Source organism: Hippopotamus amphibius, chromosome 1, assembly GCF_030028045.1.
Source record: "Hippopotamus amphibius kiboko isolate mHipAmp2 chromosome 1, mHipAmp2.hap2, whole genome shotgun sequence".
In the NCBI taxonomy this organism is placed as follows: Eukaryota; Metazoa; Chordata; class Mammalia; order Artiodactyla; family Hippopotamidae; genus Hippopotamus; species Hippopotamus amphibius.
Genome location: NC_080186.1, coordinates 95169996 through 95191787, shown reverse-complemented (window position 1 = coordinate 95191787; position 21792 = coordinate 95169996). Strand labels below are relative to the sequence as shown.

At 33.8% G+C, this 21792-nt stretch overlaps 1 protein-coding gene across 2 annotated transcripts in view; it reads right to left on the bottom strand.

Annotated features, from left to right (window-relative positions):
* Positions 1-21792, bottom strand: part of STXBP3 (syntaxin binding protein 3) — a 52611-nt gene that overhangs the window by 8226 nt on the left and 22593 nt on the right. The window contains exons 7-16 of one of the 2 annotated variants that reach the window (XM_057722815.1): positions 19868-20022; positions 16877-16967; positions 13798-13922; positions 11227-11322; positions 11034-11091; positions 4489-4554; positions 3595-3675; positions 2372-2510; positions 1974-2080; positions 1344-1436 (exon numbers count right to left, since the gene is read on the bottom strand). In XM_057722815.1, the coding sequence (XP_057578798.1) occupies positions 1344-1436; positions 1974-2080; positions 2372-2510; positions 3595-3675; positions 4489-4554; positions 11034-11091; positions 11227-11322; positions 13798-13922; positions 16877-16967; positions 19868-20022 (1011 nt within the window). The remainder of the gene's footprint in view (positions 1-1343; positions 1437-1973; positions 2081-2371; positions 2511-3594; positions 3676-4488; positions 4555-11033; positions 11092-11226; positions 11323-13797; positions 13923-16876; positions 16968-19867; positions 20023-21792) is intronic. The other variant, XM_057722905.1, reaches the window with a different exon arrangement.

Below are 21792 nucleotides of genomic sequence, written 5' to 3'. Positions count from 1 at the left end.
TCCTGACAGACCTCTTAGGCTACCAGAGGCTAGGCCTTGCCCTTCATAGCAGAGGTTCTAAAATAGAATGTGCATCCTGGCCTAAGTTTATTCAAGACAATGCAATGGGATGAGAGAAGCTTTCCTTTTCATTTCATTTAAAAAATTTTTACCTTTTTAGGGTTAACATTTTATGATATATTTATGTGTGTATATATATTGTACACACAGTGTTTTATCAGTATGCCATTTATATAGTTTATAAATAAATAGTTATACTGTAGGCTCCTGATCACATTTATTATGGTTAAGTGTGCATGAGCAAAAAAGTCTGGAGACCACTGCTTTAGAGCATGGTTGTACAAACAGTATCAATAAGTAGGAATGGGCACAAGGTACTTAGTCCTAGAATATTTCAATAAGACTGCAAGATGCAAAGAAACCAAGTTTTAGGAGAAACCCTGAAGGCCTTAGGTTGCCACTGAGGTAAAAAAAGATTTTCTGAATTTAACATGCAAATCCTTGTTAAAGGGTTTGAGAAGGTCAATTCTTATTTTTAAAATACTAGCAAAGAAAAGCTACTTAGTTCTACATCCTTGTTATCGATCAGGAAAAAAAAAAATCTTATGTTGCAGAAAAAAATGTCTAAATTCTTTAAACTTTTCATCTATATTAAGCATGTGTGAATGACACAGAATTAGTCAAGCAAAACAGAAAAATCATAGAAATAAACTGTACCCAATTAGTTTCCAAAGGAAAGTAGAAATTTAATGTTAAAGGCAAATTGGAATAAATAGAACTATCTGATTATGACTGAAGAATCAGTCATGACTTTATTGAGCTCATAGTGTGATTTTTATTAGTTCACTGTCTAAGTTCCTATAATTGAATATTATTTTCTAAAAGCAAACGGTACTAAAGGCATCAGCCATCTGTTGACTATAAAAGCAAATTATAGTGAGGTTTACATTTTAATCACAAATACATTTCTAAGAATACTGGAGTCTAATAGTGGTCATAAACAAATGTTATTTTGTTGAACTTTCATTCAACTAAATTATTTATATTTCTGCTACATATAGCTATTTCAAACAACAGTTTTTTTCATAAAGCATGTGTATGCTTATTTTTAAAATTTATTTTAGAGGCAGTCAGTCGTATGAATTTGCAGTCTTTAAGGAGAGAATCTTCAAGAGTTTCCTCTCCTCCCTTGGCACCAGATACAACCTTCTTTTGTGAACCCTCCCAGGACTGCAGATAATTCCTGACCCATAGATATGCTCAGACTGATGGATAAACATACAGAGTAAAAAATATTCTACAGAAGGGCACTCAGGATATAAATAAAATTTAATGAATATTACCTCCAAAATATCTTTGATAAAAGGTGTCCATCGAGAGAGTTGAAAAGTTTCTTCTGCAGACCGATCCTTTCTTAACGGTTTGCCTTGTTGAGCCTAATATAGAGGAAAAAAATTAAAAATCAATTAATTTTATTTAGTGATATTCTCAAGTTTTCTAACAAGATGTTCAATTTACAACAAATACTATGTTTCATCTGACTTAAGAGTAGAAGAGCCTACTCAAAAAAGCTGAATAGGTGTGGCCACATAACTTCACAGTATTCTGTGCATTAATGCTAAAATTTATTATAGCACCAGAAAATATGTTTACTGCAAAGTGCTTACATAAACTTGATGGGAAAGAGTGAGATTCTACATGGAGTTCTTTAAATTTTGCTATAAATGAGTCGTAAAAAAAAGCATAAATAGCAAAATAACAATAGAAGCTATAAGATATCAAGTCACTAAAAAATGTATTTGTCCAAATTACTCACATATGGAAAAGAAAATAAAATTTTTAATATTTTACTTACCAAATCTATGGAGTAAAATTAGGACTGTCCACATGGATTCCCACATATGAGAACATACTCAATGCAAACGATCGCACATGCATATGCTTAAAGATATTCAGAATGTAAAATTTCTTACTGGAGGGACAATGGGAACCCCAAGGTAACTCCAGTTGCGAATCATGTCACTTTCATCTTCTATCTTTACGTTCTGGATCAACCTGTCCAAGTTTTCTTCCGTAGTTCCTTTGATAAGTAAAAACATCAGTGCACAGTTAAGTAATTGCCACCATAATCATTTCTAGGTTTTAGGTACCCAAGAATACAACTTTTTTAAAAAAAGGCAAAAATTTAAATTATATACCCTTCAGTCTGCTCCCAATTTCACATTTTTCTCCTTATTTATCTTAACCAACTTTAGCCACTACTTTTGAATTTTCTAAGATTCTCTTATAACCAATAGTAAACCATTTAGTGTAAAATGATTTTAGAGCTGGGTATTTTAATATATTCATAAAAATAAACAGTCTGCATTACCATTAATACTGAAGATATAAAGTAGGATTGCTCTTATTTTATCATAATTATCATGATTTTTGTTGAGTAGAACTGGAAGGAGTACTCTCATAGCATCTTTGACTTTCTGTCCTTCTGCATCAGTTCCAAGTGCCAGATCCTTAACGAAAATAAAATATAGTCAGTGGTCTATGATCCAAATTCATTTTTCAGTCAAAAAATCTATTATTGGGACTTCCCTGATGATCCAGTGGTTAAGACTCTGTGCTCCTAATGCAGGGGGCCCGGGTTCCATCCCTGGTCGGGGAACTCAGATCCCACATACTGCAACTACTGAGCCCTTGAGCTGCAACTAGAGAAGCCCGTGTGTTGCAACGAAGACCCAGTGCAGCCAAAATAAATAAGTTAATTTAAAAAATCTACTACTAAAACTTGCCAAATTTTAATGGAACACTCATGACGTTTTGCAGGAAAATGTGAACATCACTTGTAAACTATTATTGTATAAAATGTAAAAAGCCAAAAAGAAAAATTCAAAGAAGAAAAAAAATCATTAATCTAAACCTTTGCTAATATGGCAGACATGAACCACGTGTGGCTACTGAGCACTTGAAATGTGCCTAGTCTGAATTGAGATGTGCTATAAGTTAAAACACCAGATTTTGAGGACTTGTGAGTGAAAAAAAGAACATAAAATATTTCAATAATTTTTTATACTGATTACATGTTGAAATAATATTTTGAATGTACTGGGTTAAATCAAATATTAAAATTAACCACACACTTCTTTTTACCTTTTTAATGTGACTACTAGAATATTTAAAATTACTTATGACTTGCATTCTATTTCTGTTAGCACTGATCTAAATAGTTTTGGCATTACAGAGGAACCTTTAATTAAATGTGCCTACACAGTAACCTGCCAGATGCTACCTTAAATGCTGCACCCACTGAAAAAAGCCTGCCAACAATGCTACCCCGAATTAATGCTCCAAACACTTAAATCATCCCACTCAACCAAAAATGCATAATCAGAGATTAGGAGGGACTGCTTACTATGACACTGTATAGCTACTTGTTAGTGTTGGTAAGGAATGATGTATTCAGTACCAAGTGGGTGAGTCTCCTTATAAAAGAGGTTCTGTGGTTTAGTGCACTGCACTGAGCAAAAAGTTAGGCTTTACCTTACAAAGTTAATTCTGGAAATCTATCTTGAACACAGGTATTTCCCACTCTGCACATACCTGTTCAGTTTTGCACAGCTTTTCTATGTTAGACTTGAACTTACTCATGCAATCTTCTGCTAAGTTAAGATGAACAACTTGCTGAAAACCAGAAGAAATCAATCATTTAAAGCATTTTCATTTCTTTCTGTGTAACTGATAATATTAAACTTTTGAGATGGGCCTGAAGGAAAGTATGGGCTTAGGTGGGAAGGCAGTACCATGTAAATCAAGGGAAATAGCTCAAGAAAGGAAAAAAGTGAAAATTACCATGATCTACAGAGGATAATCAACAGACCACAAAAAATAAAATGGAAGGGTTCAGTTTGTGTTGGGCTTATGAGCAGTGAAAAATAAGGTGAGAAAAAAATAGCAAAGTCCCTAAAGTTAAGCAGAAAAAGTTTGAATTTATGTTACTGATTCTTGATTAGGGAGCAATATGATAAAAAAAATATGTAAATATTACTCTGATAATGACTTGTAACAAGGACTGGGACAGCTAAAAAAAAAAAAAAAGAAAAGAAAAAAAAAAGTTTACCTGCCCACACAGTTTTAATTGCTCTTAAATCTACTAAAACATAACTATTAATTCAAAGAACCAAGTATAATAACAACTTGTCAATCCAATGTTGAATTTTCTTATTAAGTTGATAAATACTAAACTTTCTCTGGCTGTTCAAGACAAAGATACAAAAAAGTTTAAGCTGGATTTGAATAAATCTAAAGTATATATATAGTGAACTCTATTGGGGAGCTTAGATATTTGGGATATTTCTCAGACCTAAAGTAAGGTTTCAGAGGTTTCAGAGGACTAATACCAAGTAGTCCATGACACCCACTGCTAAAATTGGCTACAGAACTGGATGGACTAATAAACTAAAAATGATAAGACATCTTATATATGATACTGCTTACCTTAGTAATCTGTTTACGGAAATGGGGCATCTTTTTCATCAGTTGGGCAAGAGCACTAAGTGATGTCTAGGAAAAATCAAACATTTTTAAAAACAAACTTATGATTCAGTTATTTTATGTAACAACTTTAAAATCCTGTAGTTTTAAATATTTATTAATTTATTAAAGATCTGGCAATTTTTAAAAGAAAACAAATTCAAAATGTTTCCAGTTGCAGTCATGATAAAGTAGCTGCTATAAAAATTATTCTCCCTCCATAAGCAAAAACAAAATCGGACAAAATAAAAAAGACAACCGCTTTCAGGCAAAGGATTTTTTAAAAATAGCTCAAAGCTAGGTTACTTGAACAAAGGAAAGCATAGGAGGTGATCCCTACACTCATCCTGACTCTTCCCTGAAACATTTTCCAAAACACAGTGAAAGGAAGTAGAATTTAAGTAGAAAGCAAGTCTCTCTGGGCAGAGGAAAAAGAGATCAGAGTTTGGGGCTACTGAGGCAGGGTTTGGGATCCAGAGTACTAGAGAGCAAAGAGCCAGTGACAATGTAACTCAAGGATGTGCAGAGGGGTTGCCTTAGGATTCCTGGCCAAATACTAAGCTGCCCATGTACAGGGCATAACTCTTAAAGGCCTAGCAGAGAACAACTGCAGAGATTTCAGAGGGGTCTTAATGCTAAGACAATATTGGCATTTTCTGATTCAGACAAAGTAGAGAGTTCTAATTGAACATCTCAGACATTTAGTCCTGGAAGGACTACATCTTTGGACTAAATGCAAAAGTGAAATATATTCAACATAATGAAAGCCTGACATGAAGTCTCAAGAGAATCAAGGTTATTCACCAGCAAATTAATTGCCTGTCAGAACAGAACTCAATACTCTTTGTAGAGAGAACATCATTAAGAGCCTCTGCAATATAGCATCCACAATGTCTAACATACAATAATACATTACTGGACATGTAAAACAGGAAAAAGTGATTGATATTCAAGTGATAAAACAGTCAATAAAAGCAGACCCAAGATAATCCAGATACTGGAGTTAGCAGACAAGGACTTTAAAAAAACATATTTATGTTAAAAAAAAAAAATGGGAAAAAAACTAAATAGATGAAAAGATGGAGTATTTCAAAAGAGAATTAGACTTTATTACAAAAATTCAATGGATGTCCTAGAATTAAATGCAATCTTTGAAATTAAAAACACAGTGAATGACTCATACATTGTTGGTGAGACTGTAAAATGGTACAGCAAATTAGGAAAACAGTTTGCAAGTTTCCTATAAAATTAAATATACATTTACCATATGACACAGCAATCCCACTCTTATTTATCCAAGTGAATAAAAACATCTGTCCACACAAAACCTGAATGTTCATGGTGGCTTTATTCATAATTGCCAATAACTTGGAAAAAACCTAGATGTTCTGCAACTGGTAAACAGATAAAATGTAGTACATCCACATAGTGGAATACTACTCAGCAATAAAAAGTGTTGAAGCTACTGTTATATGTCACATGGATGAACGTCAAGTGCATTATATTAAATGAAAAAGTCATACTGTATTATTCCATTTAGCTGTCATTCTGGAAAAGGCAAAACTACAGGAACAGAAAATAGATCAGTGGTTCTAAGGGGATCAGAGTTGGGTGGAGAGGTTCCCTACAAAGTGGCACAAGGCAATTGGGTGGAGGGGTGTTGCTGGAACTGTCCTATATCTTGGTGGTTATATGAGAGTATACATTTGTCAAAACTCATAGAATTGTATACTATAAAGGGGGAACTTTAGTTTCTAACTCAGTTTAAAAAACAATATGTTGAATGGGTTCAACAGCAGACTGGATAGAATAGACAAAAGCGGGGACTCAAAGTCAGGTTAATAGAAAATATTTAATTAAAGCACAGAGAAGGAAAAAATGGGGGAAAAAAAGGAACAGAATAGAAGAGATGTAGAATATGGTCCAAAAATCTAAAACACAAGTGAATGGAGTCCTAGAAGGAGAAGAAAGACAGATCAGGACAAAATAAAGATGTGAGGAAAAAATGGCCAAGAATTTTACAAATATGATGAAAGTTACCAACCCTGTGATTCAAGAAGCTCAATAAACCCAAGCAGGATAAATACCAACAATAACACATAGTAAGGCATATTATGGTCACATTGCTAAAAATAAAAGATAAAGAGGAAAATCTTTAAAAAAACACTTTATCTTCAGGAAATTAACAATAACATGACAGCTGACTTCTTTAACAGAAATTATGGTAGCCAGAAGGTGATGTATTGAAATCTTTAAATTGCTGAGAGGAAAAGAACTGCCAACTTTGAATTTTAAATGCAGCAAGTGTCTCTGAAAAACTTATAAAACACAGATAGCCTTAGATAAAAACAAAAGTTGAGAGAATTCACCCAGCCCAGATGGAATCACTGAAGAGCAATAAGGAATAAATAACAGATTTCAAATTTATGTGGATAATATAAAAGTCTACTGAGAATTTCAAACAAAAATAGCATCTTGACTTTATAACATATGTTAAAGTAAAATATATGATAACAATAGCACAAAAGAGGAAGTGAGGGTAAATGGAATTAAACTATTGTAAGGTTCCTGAATTGTTTAGGACAGGGGTCCCTTAACCCCCATCAGGAACTGGACTGCACAGCAGCAGGTGAGCAGTGGGCCAGCAGGCCAAGCTTTATCTGCCGCTCCCCATAACTCGCATTACTGCCTGAACCATCCCCTGCTCTCCCGGGCCATGGAAAAACTGTCTTCCACGAAACAGGTCCCTGGTGCCCAAAAGGTTGGGGACCACTGGTTTAGGACCCGGCAAAAGTATACTTTAAGGCACACTGTGATAATGTAAGGATATATCTTGTAATACCCAACATGATGACTATAAGAAGGATATCAAAAGGTAAAACAAAAGTTTATATTGGAGATAAAAAGGAACAGTTTAAAGAAAAAAAAAGCCCATATATAAAGAAGGCAGAAAAGAAAGAGGATAAAATAATAGAAAACAAATAAGATGGTAACAAAGTCAACTATATCAATAATTATATGAAATACAGATGGACTTAAATGTTCTAATTAAAAGATAAAGATCATCAGATTGAATAAACAAACAAATCTCATCTACACGCTCTTTTTAAGAAGCACACTTTAAACATAAAGGCACAAACTGGTGAAGATAAAGACTGAGAAAAGACATACCACGTAAACACTAGCCAAAATAAAGCATGTATGGCAATATTAAAATCAGACAAAGTAAAGCTTAAGGCAAAAAATACTGCAAGTGAAAAGCAAAATGACATTTTATATTGATAAAAGATAAATTCAAAAGGAACATAACTATCTTAAATTTATAGACTCTAATTACCATGGCTTCATCAGTTGATATAGCTTTGAAAACTGACAAGATTATAAAAAAAGACTAATTCACAGTCATAGGCTATATCATTCTTGGTAACTGACATAAAAAGCAGATAAAAAATCAGTAAAGAAATAGGATATTTGAATAACAGGATGAACCTACTTGATTTGACACACAAAGAATTTGTATGCTTTTCAAGTACATGTAGGATATTTATCAATACCACAATAGATCATATGATAGGTCACAAGCCAAGTCTGAACAAATTTCAAGGACTGAAATCACACAGTGCACATTCTCTGACCATTATATAATTAAATTACAACTCAGTAACAGAAAGATAAGTAGAAAATTCCTCAATTCTTTGAAATTAAAAAAAGTATTCCTATATAACACATGAGTCAAAGACCATATCACAATGAGAGTCAGAAAATATTTTGAGCTGAATTTAAATAAAAATAGATTATCCAAAACTTCAGGAATGCAGCTACAACAATGTCAAGAAGGAAATAACTAAATATATAGAGTAGGAGAGAAAAAAGGTTGAAAGTCAATATCCTAAACATCCAACTCAAGAAGTTAGAAAAACAAGCCAAAGAAAGTTAAAGGTAGGAAATAAAAATGAGTGGAAATCAATTCATTATAAAACTAATGTAGAGAAATCAGCAAAGCCAAAAGTTGGTTCTCTGAAATATTAATAATATACAAGGGTGAGTCAGAAATTATCCACACTCTGGTTATAAAAAAACTTCTGTTGGCCGCACTGTCTTATCAGCTCTTTCCGTTCAAGGCCACTGTCTCCCCAGTCACTGCTGTGCAGGTGTGAACGTGTTATGTCAGTTCATTTGTAACTGCGGTGCGAGCGAAAATGGATGCCCCACTTGTGATTTGCGCGAAAGAAGAGCAGTGTGCAGTGATTCATTTTTTGTGGTCTGAGGGTGTACCTGGTGCCGTTATTTACTGAAGACTTTGTGTGCAGTATGGAAAAGTGCTTTGTTGAGAAGAAGTGTGTATGAATGAATAGAGAAGTTCAAGGAAGGTCACACAAGTGTTAGGCATGAAAAAGGAGCTGGATGTCTGTCCACGTCCAGCACTCATGACAACATTGAGTGTACATGTGAAATGATTCTGTCGAATAGCTGAGTGACAGTGGATTATGTGGCAAATCATTTGCAAATCAGCCATGGTTCTTCCTATGAAATAATCCACGACAGACTCAGGTTTCAAAAAGTTTGTGCTGAAGCCTAAACTTCAGATTAAACGCAGAGGACTGCTATCCAAGGGTACTGTGATCTTGCATGACAATGTATGTCCGCAAACTTCTGCCCACACTGTCGACACTCTGCAAAAACTTCATTTTGGGGTGTTAAAGCATCTTCCCTGTGGTCCTGATCTATCGGACTTTGACCTGTTTGGTCTCCTGAAAGCAGCCCTATGAGGATGAAGATTCACCTCTGATGAAGAAGTGAAGACAGCAGTGCATTTGTGGCTCGCAGCTCAGCCTAAAACATCTTTAATGAGGCAACATGAAAGCTTGTTGACAGAGGGACAAAGTGTATTGAAAAATCAAGGAGATTATGTCAAAAAATGATGTATTTATCTTTTTTAAAAGTTAATTAAAATAAATTATATAGCCAGAGTGAGGATAATTTCTGACTCACCCTTGTATATAGGGGATATTAATGGTATATAGGCTAAAACACAATTTAACAATATTAGGATTGAAAAAATAGAACATAGCTCCAGGTTCTACAGACACTGAAAAGATAGTAAGAGGATTGAAAATGTAGATGTGATAGACAAATCCCTTAAAAACATAATATCCCAAAACTTATATAAGAAAAAATTTAAAATCTGAATAGCTCTGCACGTATTAAAGTACTTATAATTAAAGACTTCCCCATAAAGAAAACTCCATGCCCAAACTGCTTCAGTTGTGAAGTCTTTTCAAGCAATGATGAGACAAGTAATAACAATGTTACACAAACATTTCCAGAGAATAATATGAGAGGGAAACCATTACAACTAATTTAAAGACCAATATAATTTTGCTACCAAAACCTGAAAAGAACATTACCCCCCCACCCCACACACAAAGAATTATTATAGGGAAATACTATAGCTCATAAACCTACAAGTAAACATTCTAAGCAAAATATTAGCAAATAGAATCCAGTGATATAACAAAAGGATAATGTATCATGACTAAGTGCAGCTAATTCCAAGAAAGCATGGTTGGTTTAATGTTAGAGAATCAATGAATGGAACTCATCACATTGACAGAATAAAAGAAGAAAAAGAATTTCAGAAGGTGCTGAGAAAGCATTTGATGAAATCTAACACCCACTGCTGATTTAAAAAAAAAAAACTAAAAAAAAAACCTGGTGGCAAATATGGAATAGAAGGGAACTTCTTAAGCTGACAAAGGATGTATGTAAAATAACCTAAAGCTACCACAACACTCAATGATGAAATATCAAACATGTTTCCCCTAAGACAGAGAATGAGACAACGGTATCCTGTCACCGGTTCTATTTTACATTATACAGCTAGGAGGTATTAACTACTAAGAAAATTAGTTTAAAATGTATACAGATCCGAAAGGATCAGGCTAAATTTTCTTTATTCACAGATATTATCGTGCAACTTTCTGAAATGATAGAAATGTCCTATACTTTGATTTAGGTCATAGTTGTGTGTGCATGCATACATATACATATGTAAAAAGTTATTCAGTATACACTTAAGATTTGTGTACTTTACTTCGATAAATTATACCTCAGTATAAAAAACCTAACAAGAATGCATTAATGCAACTGGCTAAATGGCCTTTTAAAATAAACTTTAGGGACTTCCCTGGCAGTCCAGTGGTTAAGACTCTGCGCTTCCACTGCAGGGGGCTATCGGGTTCGATCCCTGGTGAGGGAAATAAGATCCCACATGCCTCGTGGCAGGGCCAAAACAAATTAAAAAAAAACAAAAAAACTTTAATGGAGCAAAACAGATAAATGTTGCTAACTGTTAAGGCTAGGTAGTGGGTACATGAAAACTTATTTTCTCTACTTTTGTGTATGTTAGAAATTTCCCCAAGTGGAAAGTTAAATAGATAAAAAAATTTACACAAACTTTATCATACATCACCTTCATCGTTATCTTGAAAGTTAAATAACACTCTTACCTTTCCTTCTGTTGCTTTCTTTGTTGATGAAATTTCCTTCATAAGCTTCGGAATTTCCCTGTCAAATTGTGAGAGAATTCTTTAAATTTCTAAGGTGTAATTCTTTACAAAAATATTTTAAGATTACAAAATGTACTATCATGTATTTAGTGTTTTAAAAATATGGAATAAAAATTAAAATGAGTTCACATACTCTAATACAACTGCAATATGCCGATGTCGAATTCTGACCCAGAGGTCATCATCTTCTTCAAGGATTGCCTCCTTTTCTTTGCCATCTGTTTTGTATCTACAAGTAGAGAAAAGTATGAAACTTTCGGATTATTTTTCCCCCAATAAAGTGAAAGAAACATTTTTATGAGTAATACATTTTTATAAAGAATAATTTTAAGACAAGAAACTGAAGAGTACATCCACTATTTTAGGGGGATAATGTATACCTACTCAAAACTAATATTGCTATCCATATAGGAAAAACCAAAGTGCTATGCCTACCAAGACCTTTTTACTTTCAAATATAAGGTTTAGCTGTCATTATTACAGTTTTATCTCAGCAAAATGGTATCTTAGAAACAAAAATTCAACGTTCCACAGTCAACTTTAAGAACAAGAGTGAATACACTAATAATGTGTGTTCTAATCGCTTAAAACACTACTTTGATGTACTAATAACCATCAACACAACTATCACACATCCATTCAGAAAAGAAATGTCACCCCCTAATGTAGTCTATTAAGTACTGAAGGTGTTTCAGAGTTGGTACAAAATTCACAAACATGTCAGCTGATTCTATATTCTTCCCTAACCCTACAACCACATCTCCTTTAAAGAATGGGAAAGGAAATGAGAGAAAAACTAATGTAGCCATTAAAAACTCTGATTGCTTTAATGAGTTCCACTGAAGTGAGCGGAAATTCAAGAAGTTCATGAAATTACTCAAAATGGACTTCCTGACTGCCTCCCCAAATGTAATTTCTTGCTTCTCTTTTTATGCAGATAGCCAGTCTCCTTCCATTTGTGGGGCTGGAAAACTCAATCATCCTTGGGTCAACTACCTGAGCCAAGATTAAAATGGACAGCATTGAGTTTTCCTAGCACTGAAGAGTAGACAATAAATGTAGATTTCTGCTGTATGAGTATAAGCATTTCCACAATCCCCCAAATTTCAGGCCCCCACTTATAAAACCATGTGGTCTACCTATGTGGTCTCAATTACAGATGCCCAAAGGTAGAACTGTTGAGCTTAAGCACAAGACTTCACTAAGGAGAGAGGCCCTTTTGTCATTTAAAATGCCACTCTGTACTTATAAACAAAGATTAAGGTGGCAGGCCTGACAACACTAAAAGATGATGACAATCCTATTTTAAGAGTGCATTTAAAGACGTCACCAAGATGAACAACACCATCGGCATACTTAGAAGCTTCTGCTCTGTATTATTTCTATTAAAAACTGTGATGGAGCACAATCCACAGGGAGTTCGTGCTTCCATCTAGTCTTACCCCTGGGCTTTGATTCATAAAAAAAAGAATATCTCTGACTTTTTTGTTTTTGTTTTTAAATAAGTCTCTCCACTACTCTTAAAAAAATTAAACCTTGCTTTGCTTGCCAGAAAACCTAGCGAGATAAATATTTTAAGTACTAGGTTAGAAATGTCTGAAACTTATTTCAATAGTCAATCCTCTAGTGTCCATCAGTTTAAGTCATTTCTAAATCTCTTGAGCAATGCAGGTTCAGACACCTAAAGGATAAGAGACGTAAATAACACCCTTTCTGAAAATTCTGAATAAACTGCTTGAAACTACTTTTATACTAGAAAAATAGCTATGTTGATTTATGTCATCTAACATTAATATAAATAACAAAGAAAAACTCAGAAGCCAGGATTTGACCAGAATGCAAATAAAAATACAATAGAAAATACAAAATTAAACAATATTTAGTTTAAAAAAAATATTAAGCATTATAATTAGCACCAGTTTTTGGATCTTTTTAATCTATTAAAATTACTAAATTAAGCATAAAATTTCAGAAAACTAATTTTCAATTTATCACTATGCTCAAAGCAGCAAATCCTAGCTAAAAAAATGCCAATTTGGATTTAGAAATTATGATATCAAATAACATGTTATATATATGTATGTATGCGTGTGTGTGTATGCACACACACTAATAGATGATACACAAAGGTACAATAAAATGGTTCCTTAATAGAAAAGCAATTTCATTTTTCATTTAGCTATTTGATATTACTTTTAAAATTAATATGCTTATATCAGAGTTAGGTCAATAATAGGTACCAAATTGGTAAAACTGTATCTATTCTCAACAACCATCCTATTTAGTTTTCTAATCTTTTTAAATAAACTATGTTGACAAGACACATATAGATACTTTTGGATGTGTGATTCAGAATAATCACAGCCTAACCACTCTGAATATGGTTTCCACTTCAATAAACATAGTAGTGGGCCTGGTATTTACTGAAAAGTACAAATTCCAGCTGTTTAAAATCTATCTTTGTTGTAAACATAGTTAAGGAAGCAAATACATTGAAAAAGCTTCAAAGCAGTTAAACTACCCATTAACTAACAAGGTCAATATATTTTTAATAGATTATGATTACAGCGTCAGAGAAGGATAAAGTTTCTGAATAAAAAAGGTTACAGGGGCTTTAGATTTCCGGTGCCTACACGAATCATTAAATACTAACATCCTATCCTGTTTGTATATGCCCTATATATTCCCTTCAAGTTATACTTGCTTGTATGTATCATTTTCAATCGGCAGTAGATCATATGCCATTGCCTGAAAGGTCAGTTCATGCAGGACAGTGGACACAGGATCAAAGCCACGATCAATTATTATGAGCTGGGAATGAGTTTTACCCTGGAATAACAAGATAAAATTACCTTAAGAAACTTCAATTTCTTTGTGTGAACACATTTTTAATATCTTAGAAAACAAAAGCACGCTTGTCCTAAGTTCTGCCACATTCTTAAGAATGAGAAGTTATATTAAAACAGAAAAATCTGAATGGCATAAGAGGGGAAAAAAAGACTACAAAAGCAAAAGCTTTCATAATTAGATTAAGAGGTTATACTCAATAATACAATATTGTGAAAATTCCTTTATTTTATTATTTTTTTTTGGCACACGGGCTTAGTTGCCCCGTGGCATGTGGGATCTTCCTGGAGCTGGGATCGAACCCATGACCTCTGCATTGTCAGGCGAGTTCTTAACCACTGCGCCACCTAGGAAGCCCCGTGAAAATTCCTTTAAAAAAAAGTACCATTTGGCTTGCACTAAATCTGTTTCCTTAGGAATTCAGCTCCATAAACACTAAAACAGATATAAATTATGAATAGTAGTTATTACTTGAGCTCTTTATGCTACACATTGTGCTAAACATGTGAAACATCCATACTATTTAATTCTTATAGCAACTCTATGAGACAGGGATTAGTAACTTCATTTGACAATGGGGACATTAGGCTTAAAATTTAGTAACTTGCCCAAATCACAGAGCTAGGCTAGTATGTGGTAGAAATGAGATTCAAAACCAGGTCAGCTTCACTCCATAGCCTGCACTCTTAACCATTATGCATTATGCATTTTAAAAGATTATACTGATGCCAGCTAAGATGATAAATCACAATGAAAGCTTTGTTAGCATTAACTTACAAACAGCACTAAACAGTGAATAATAGTGCTGGGAAAAATCATTGTTAATATCAGTATCTTCCATATTCCATTTCAAAAAGTAATAAATTCTTTGGATTATTATTCAGAGCAGTAAGAGATAACTACAACTCATTAGATAAATGTTTCTCATTTATTTATTTACAGCAAAGGTAAGCTATATAGAATAGATCTTATACAAATTTTTTAAATTAACCATTCACTCATTTAGATAAACCTTGAGACAGTATGGTATAGTGATTAAGAACACAGCCTTTGCAATCAGGTAGATCTGCATTTGAATCCAGCCTAGACCACTTTCTTTTTTTCTTTTAATTAGAAATTTTTTTTTTTGGCCATGCCATGCAGCTTTTGGGATTTTAGTTCCCTGACCAGGAATCGAACCTGGGCCCTTGGCAGTGAGAGTGTGGAGTCCTAACCACTGAACTGCCAGGGAATTCCCAGCCTTGACCACTTTCTTGCTGTACAACTTTGGACAAATTGCTTAACTTGTTAATATCTCAGTATTCTCATTAAAAAAACAAATATATATATATATATTTAATCAGAACCTCTGCCCTATAAGATTACTGTAAAGATTAAATGTAATAATACCATAGAACACTTAGCACAGTGCCTGGCACTTAGTAAGCCCTCAATACGTGTGAATTATGAGTCTTCAGAAACATGAACAGAAAAAGGACTGTGCAATATAAGTGCTATATCAGGGCTTGGGGTTATGAAAGTACGTGAGAGGAAGAATCACTTGACCTGAAGAGTGAGGAAAGACTTCAAAAAGGAGGTGACACTTTCTCAGGTCCCTGCATGAAGAAAAGGTATCAAGCATTTGAAGGATGTATAATTTCCGAGGCAGAAAGAATGGAAAGGACATGTTTGGTTTCTGTGGATTTTGCCTTTTTCTCACTGAAATCATGAAAGACTAAAGGGATATTTACTAATATAATGATCGTTTATCTCTTTCCTCATTCAATAAACATTTATTGACTACCTAGTATACTATGCATACTGAGCCATTATCTTCTTAACTACAACCAGGACAACAGATTTCACTAGTCCTACAAACCATTTAAAGTTCTAAACCAACATTACATGTAATCTTATACCCTTCATTCTAGCCAAGTTGTCTGATTGTGAATTTTGCCTTTTTCTCTTGGCCTCTCTCTGCCCAAACAATCTGTTATCCAAGTAAGAAACTCCCTCTTCTATTATATTATGTTCATTCTTCAAGCTCAAGGGCCTCTTCCTCTAGCCTGCCTTCCAAGACTCCAGTTAGAGTAAGATTAAGCCCAGCCTGTGTTCCCATTACATTCCATGTACTCTTCTCTCATTTCTCTTACTACACAGCACTATAATTGGTGGTTTCCTTGCCCATCTCCTCTACTAAATTATCAACAGTTCCTTCTTTTCTTCAGCTACTCTAATATGGCTTCCTAGCCCTCTGGCACCACCTCCGTCAGTCTACTTAGGCTCTTCACTCTCCAACCCAAGCCCAAATGCTGGAATTCCCCAGGTTCCAATCTTAGTCTTCAATTACTTTATAGTATCTTGATAAGACAGTAACAGCTGTCATTTATTAAATTCCTATATGTGCCAAACACATGCTAATCTGCCTAACCTTCATACCAACCAAGCAAGGTACATATCATCTGATCCACTTAAACAGATGAAAATACAACTCAGAGTAAATAATACATCCAAGAACACAGAGCTGGTGATAACAGGAAAAACTATGTTTACTAAATGTTTACTCAGTGACAAGTATTATTCTAAAAACTTTTTATGTATTAACTCATTTAATCCTCTATTTTATAAAATAGGTATTCTCTTATTATCCCCATTTTATAGATAAGAAAACTTAGGCACAGAGAAGTTACATAATTTGCTAATTGACACATTTATGAATTAAATGGCAGAGCCAGGATGTAGACAAAGTGCTTACCTCTACACCCTTATCTTCCCCACTAAACCACCCTGTTTAACACCTCTACTCCCACTTATATCAATCATTCCCAAATCAAAACTGGAGATGTGTTAATGATTCTCAAATCAATACTGGAAAATGAATGAACAACAGTTTCCTTAGTTTATAAAAAAATAAGACAGACTTTATGCATAACCACTGTTTGTCTTTTATATGTTACCTTTATTGGGCTCTTTTCATCAATCTTGTAGTAGTTTTCAAGTTTTTTTTCAACAAGCTGAGCAAGCTTACTGGCATTATCTAGAGGTTTACTAGAAATGGAAAAATGTTCAAACAATTATCTTTCTTTCAAGACACATTTTACAATATCAAGTTGAATTCTAAAATTAAACCATAAATTTATTAATTTAAAAGATTTTACAAACATGGAGAAGTTCAGATAATATAACAAATATAATGCTATATCAATTCGTCTGCATTTTATCAATGTAAACCTTATCATATGTGCTTCAGATTTTTATCATATGAAGGAAATATTATAAATAAAACTGCAGGTTCTTTATTCCCCTCCCAATTCCTGGTCTTTTCCCTACCCCTAGCCACCCAACTCCAAGGCAACTATCATGAATTTGATGTATATTCTTCTTGTCATTACAATTATACGTATATTTACTGTTTTATATGTGTTTTAACAGTACATGTTTTTACTGTTATATATATGTTTGAGATCTATCTATGTTGACACACATATCAAATTTAATCATTTTAGTTCTATACAGTATTCCATCATATGATTATACTGGATTCTATGCATTGATACCTCTAAAAATTGACATTTAAGTCATTCTCAATTTTACACTATTGCAAAGAACACTGAGACAAATATCTTTGTACATTTATCTCCATGTACACGTTTCTCTAGATATATTATTTCTAAAAATATAATTGCTGGGTCATACAAATATGTACATTTTCAATTTTTCCACATATTATATGACTCTCCAAATTACTTGACCAATTATCTCTCCCACTAGCAGTATGAGATTTCCCTACACGCTCTCTAACCTTTAGTCAACTTTCCAATACAGTCTTTTGCATAAAATCTTATAATATTACTGTCTTCTAAAATGATAAACTCATACTCTAAATTGTAACTTCATGACCAGTGACATTAGTATAACTTCCGAGTCTACAAGAAAAATGTTGGAAAAGGGTCTTCAATTAGCACACCAGCCTCGAAAATGGAGAACCTCCTTGTAAAGGACCTTTAGGTTTTATACCTCAAAAGTAAATAAAGCAGCAACTATAAAGAATAATTTATTACATATTTTGGTTTAAAATATTTTCAAAAGGAAATAATTTCCTGTTAGAATTATACTTGAAAAGTCCATAAGGCATAAAAGAATACTTTCTGAAAGAACAGGTAGGATTTTAAAAGCCTGGATTATTACTTAACTATTACGATAACTCAAAACGGGTCCACAGGTGAGCTGTTAAAATTATAAACTAGCTACAGTTATCCCTCAGTATCCACAGGTGATTGGTTCCAGGACCTCACTGAGATATCAAAATCCATGGATGCCCTTATATAAAATGGTGTAGTATTTGCGTATAACCTATGCACATCCCCCATATACTTAAATCATCTCTGGATTACTTATAACACTAATACAATGTAAATGTTATGTAAATAGTCATAAATACAATGTAAATGTTATGTAACTAGTTGTCTGTATGTAGCAAATTCAAGTTTTGCTTTATGGAACTTCCTGGAATTTTATTTTTTTAATATTTTCAATCCACAATTGGTTGAATCTGAGGATGTGGAACCTGTGGACACAGACGGCCGACTGTATTACATTCTCATTTCCCTAAACAGAGCCAAACACAGAGAGCAGAAGCTTAAACAGAGACTGAACTCTAGCACAAGATGAACCACTTTGTTCAGAATGTAATTAGCATATCACCCATAAGAAAAACAATGTTTCTAACACCTGAGGTATGAGTAAAGAGCCTGTTTGGTCACATCTGAATTAAGGAGACTTACCATATTTTTTCTAAGTAATTAACAGAAGATTTTTTTTTAATGGTTAAGAATAATGAAAGAAATATAAAATACTACATGAATCTGAAATTAAACAACTCAGCCAACTACCCTGACAAATGTCAATGTTTAAATTAAAGGACCATTTAAAACAGAAACGAGTGATAATACTTAGTAGTAGTAGTAGCAGTAGTAGTAATAGTAGTACAGTATATTTATCTCTACCATTTTATTAGTGCCATGCACTACTTTGAGTGCTTTACAGATATTAAGTCATTTAATTCTAAAAACAACCTTATAAAGGTGAAAACTATTAGTTTTCTCATTTCATAGATAAAAAACTGAAGGCAGAAGGATTACACAGCCAGTAAACACCCGATTAAAATCCAAGCTGTCTGGCTATATAGTACAACATAATTGTCTAAGAACATAATATTGAACAAGGCCAGAAATAAAAAATATAACCCTATTTATACAAAGTTCAAAATCAGGCAAAACTAAAATATGTGTTAGAAGTCAGGATAGTAGTTATCTTTGGGGAGGAGACAGGGGGTGATGACTAGCAGGGATCATGAGGGGGGCCTCTGAAATGCTCTTAGTATTCTATTTCTTGACCTTGGTGGAGTTAGACGGGTATGCCTAATTTGGAATGATTTATCAAGCCATATAAATATAATTTATGCACTTTACAGTAAACTGTACTTTTAATAAGAAGCAAATAAGTAAAGATACATAGTACTGAAGTCAAACTTTAACTTTTAAAAAACTCCAAAAATCTGTTTAAAATGGCCACTGGAATTAGATACCATAGATATTTAGACACTATAACCAATATCCAGATACTATGACTATTTAAATTTGGTGAAAATTTAATAAAACATTAAATGTAAGATGGTATTCCCCACAGGACAACAAAGACATTCCTTAAACTCATGAAAAATATACATGTAAATCACACCAAATTTAAGCTCTGAAATTCAGTAACAGGGGCTATTAGTTACTCTGAAATTTAACCATTAAACTTTAAATCTCCTATATGTATAGCATAATTTTATAAAGAAAATAAATTCTGCAAACCAAAACACAAAAGCACAGGGACATTACTTACCTCCATGCCAAAGAGCAAACAGACAGCATAACATATAAAGACACCACTGAGTGTCTTACCTTTTATATCTTACTCCAGGATTTTCATCCAGGGTAGCACATACAGTAACTATCTGCTCAGCCATGGCTTCCATGATGGTATCTTTTCCATTTGCACTACTAGGGTCTGGACTGTAACAGTAATAGAATGCATCTGGTACATCAAGAGTATATACCTAAGTTAGGCCAAAAAAAGTCACACTGTCAATTTAGAAACTTGATTAAAAATACATATCAAGAAAAACACAGCTGTTCTTTGGGATTCTAAAGTAAATACTTGCACTAACCATGCTGTTTCCTGAAACAACTGTGTCTTTACCTTAATCAAATCTCATTTTCTGTCATCTTGATTTCATTCTTTATATCTTTTCTCACTCTCCTTTCCTGCTTAATCTACCTCTCTCCTTCACCTCTTGTTTCATACATAGATTGTACGGTTTGATTTTCTCTACCCGTGCAGCAGATGAAGGAATCAGAGGTAGTCAAACTGAAATAAAAATCTAACACCTGGCACAAAGAAATAAAGCCAAAACTGGTTTATATATTTGACATACATTAAAATCTTAACCCATTAGAGAATAACCTAGACATTTTCCGAAGTTGATATATATCTTCAATTCTTTACCTTATACTCTTAATGTCCTTAAAATATATACTTCCCCAAAAGACACAGCATTGTGCCAGACATAGTATTGGTCTTATGAATATACACAATGAAACCTCACAGACATTTTTCGACTAACAAAAGTATTTACTTACATGCAAAGAACTGGATTACAGATTTACTATTATTGTGTTATTTGAGGAATACAAAAGATAAAGCTCTCTAATTGGAGTTGAGAGTTCCCCATTAATTTTAATACAGTTTTTTAAACAATGGTAGTAATCTCTCTCAGCCTAGGATAATGTATTGAGTGTAAAAGTAGACATGTAATAGACATTGTGGGTTAACTAATGAATTATGAACAAACTTCCCCCATTTCCTTTCACACAAAGTAATGTTTCTCTGAACATAACCCATCACTAACAGCAGCAGCCTGAACACAGACTGAGATTCAGCTGAAAGTAATCCACTTATGTCTGTGCTACTCAAAGTCTTAGTTGCTATATTAACTGCCAGCAAGTACCCTATAGCTGGACTGCGGCTTTCTCATAGTATTCTATCCCACTGTAGTAGATAATATCTGTTCAAAAGTATTTATTGCCCCTCCCTACAGGGCCTCTCCCTATGGGAGTATACTTCCCACTCATTGATATCAGACTTGCTACCGTCATTGGAATGTGAGTAGAAGTGACATGTGCCACTTCCCCACAGAAGCTTTAAAAACCATTGTATGGCTCCACCATTTCTCTCTTCTCTCTGCTATGTCCCACACAAGGGCTACTCCTTCAGCCTAAGTTCCAGAATGAAGAGGATATAGAACAAAGCCCCAGTCAAACCACAATGGACAATAACATGAGTGAGAAATAAACTCTGTTGCTGTAATGCACTGAGATTTGGGGAGTTGTTACTACAGCTCAAATTAATCTAAGCTATTACCTAATACTTCAGTGAACTAAATAGAATTTTGGAGCTGGTTTTCATTCTACACTCACATCTTCCCTTTCCTTCCTTCTCCTCCCCCAATTTTCCATCACCACCATGACATGTTCCTTTAGACTATTACTAAATGCTTTCTTCATCTCCATGACCCACAATCAGCTCCTTAAATACAGGAACTCTACCCCCACACCCCCACCCGCAACCTCCATCTACTTTTCTTACTAAACTATAACTAGCTTAGCTCTATGTCTATCTAGACACAATCTAGCACCCTCTCCACTAACTATACCAGACTTTTTGTACTCCCTAAGCTCCTTTATATTCTTTAATGCTTTCCATCTGATTGCCCTAATATGTGATATGTGATAGCATTAATTACCTTAAACCCTTTGAAAGGGAAAGA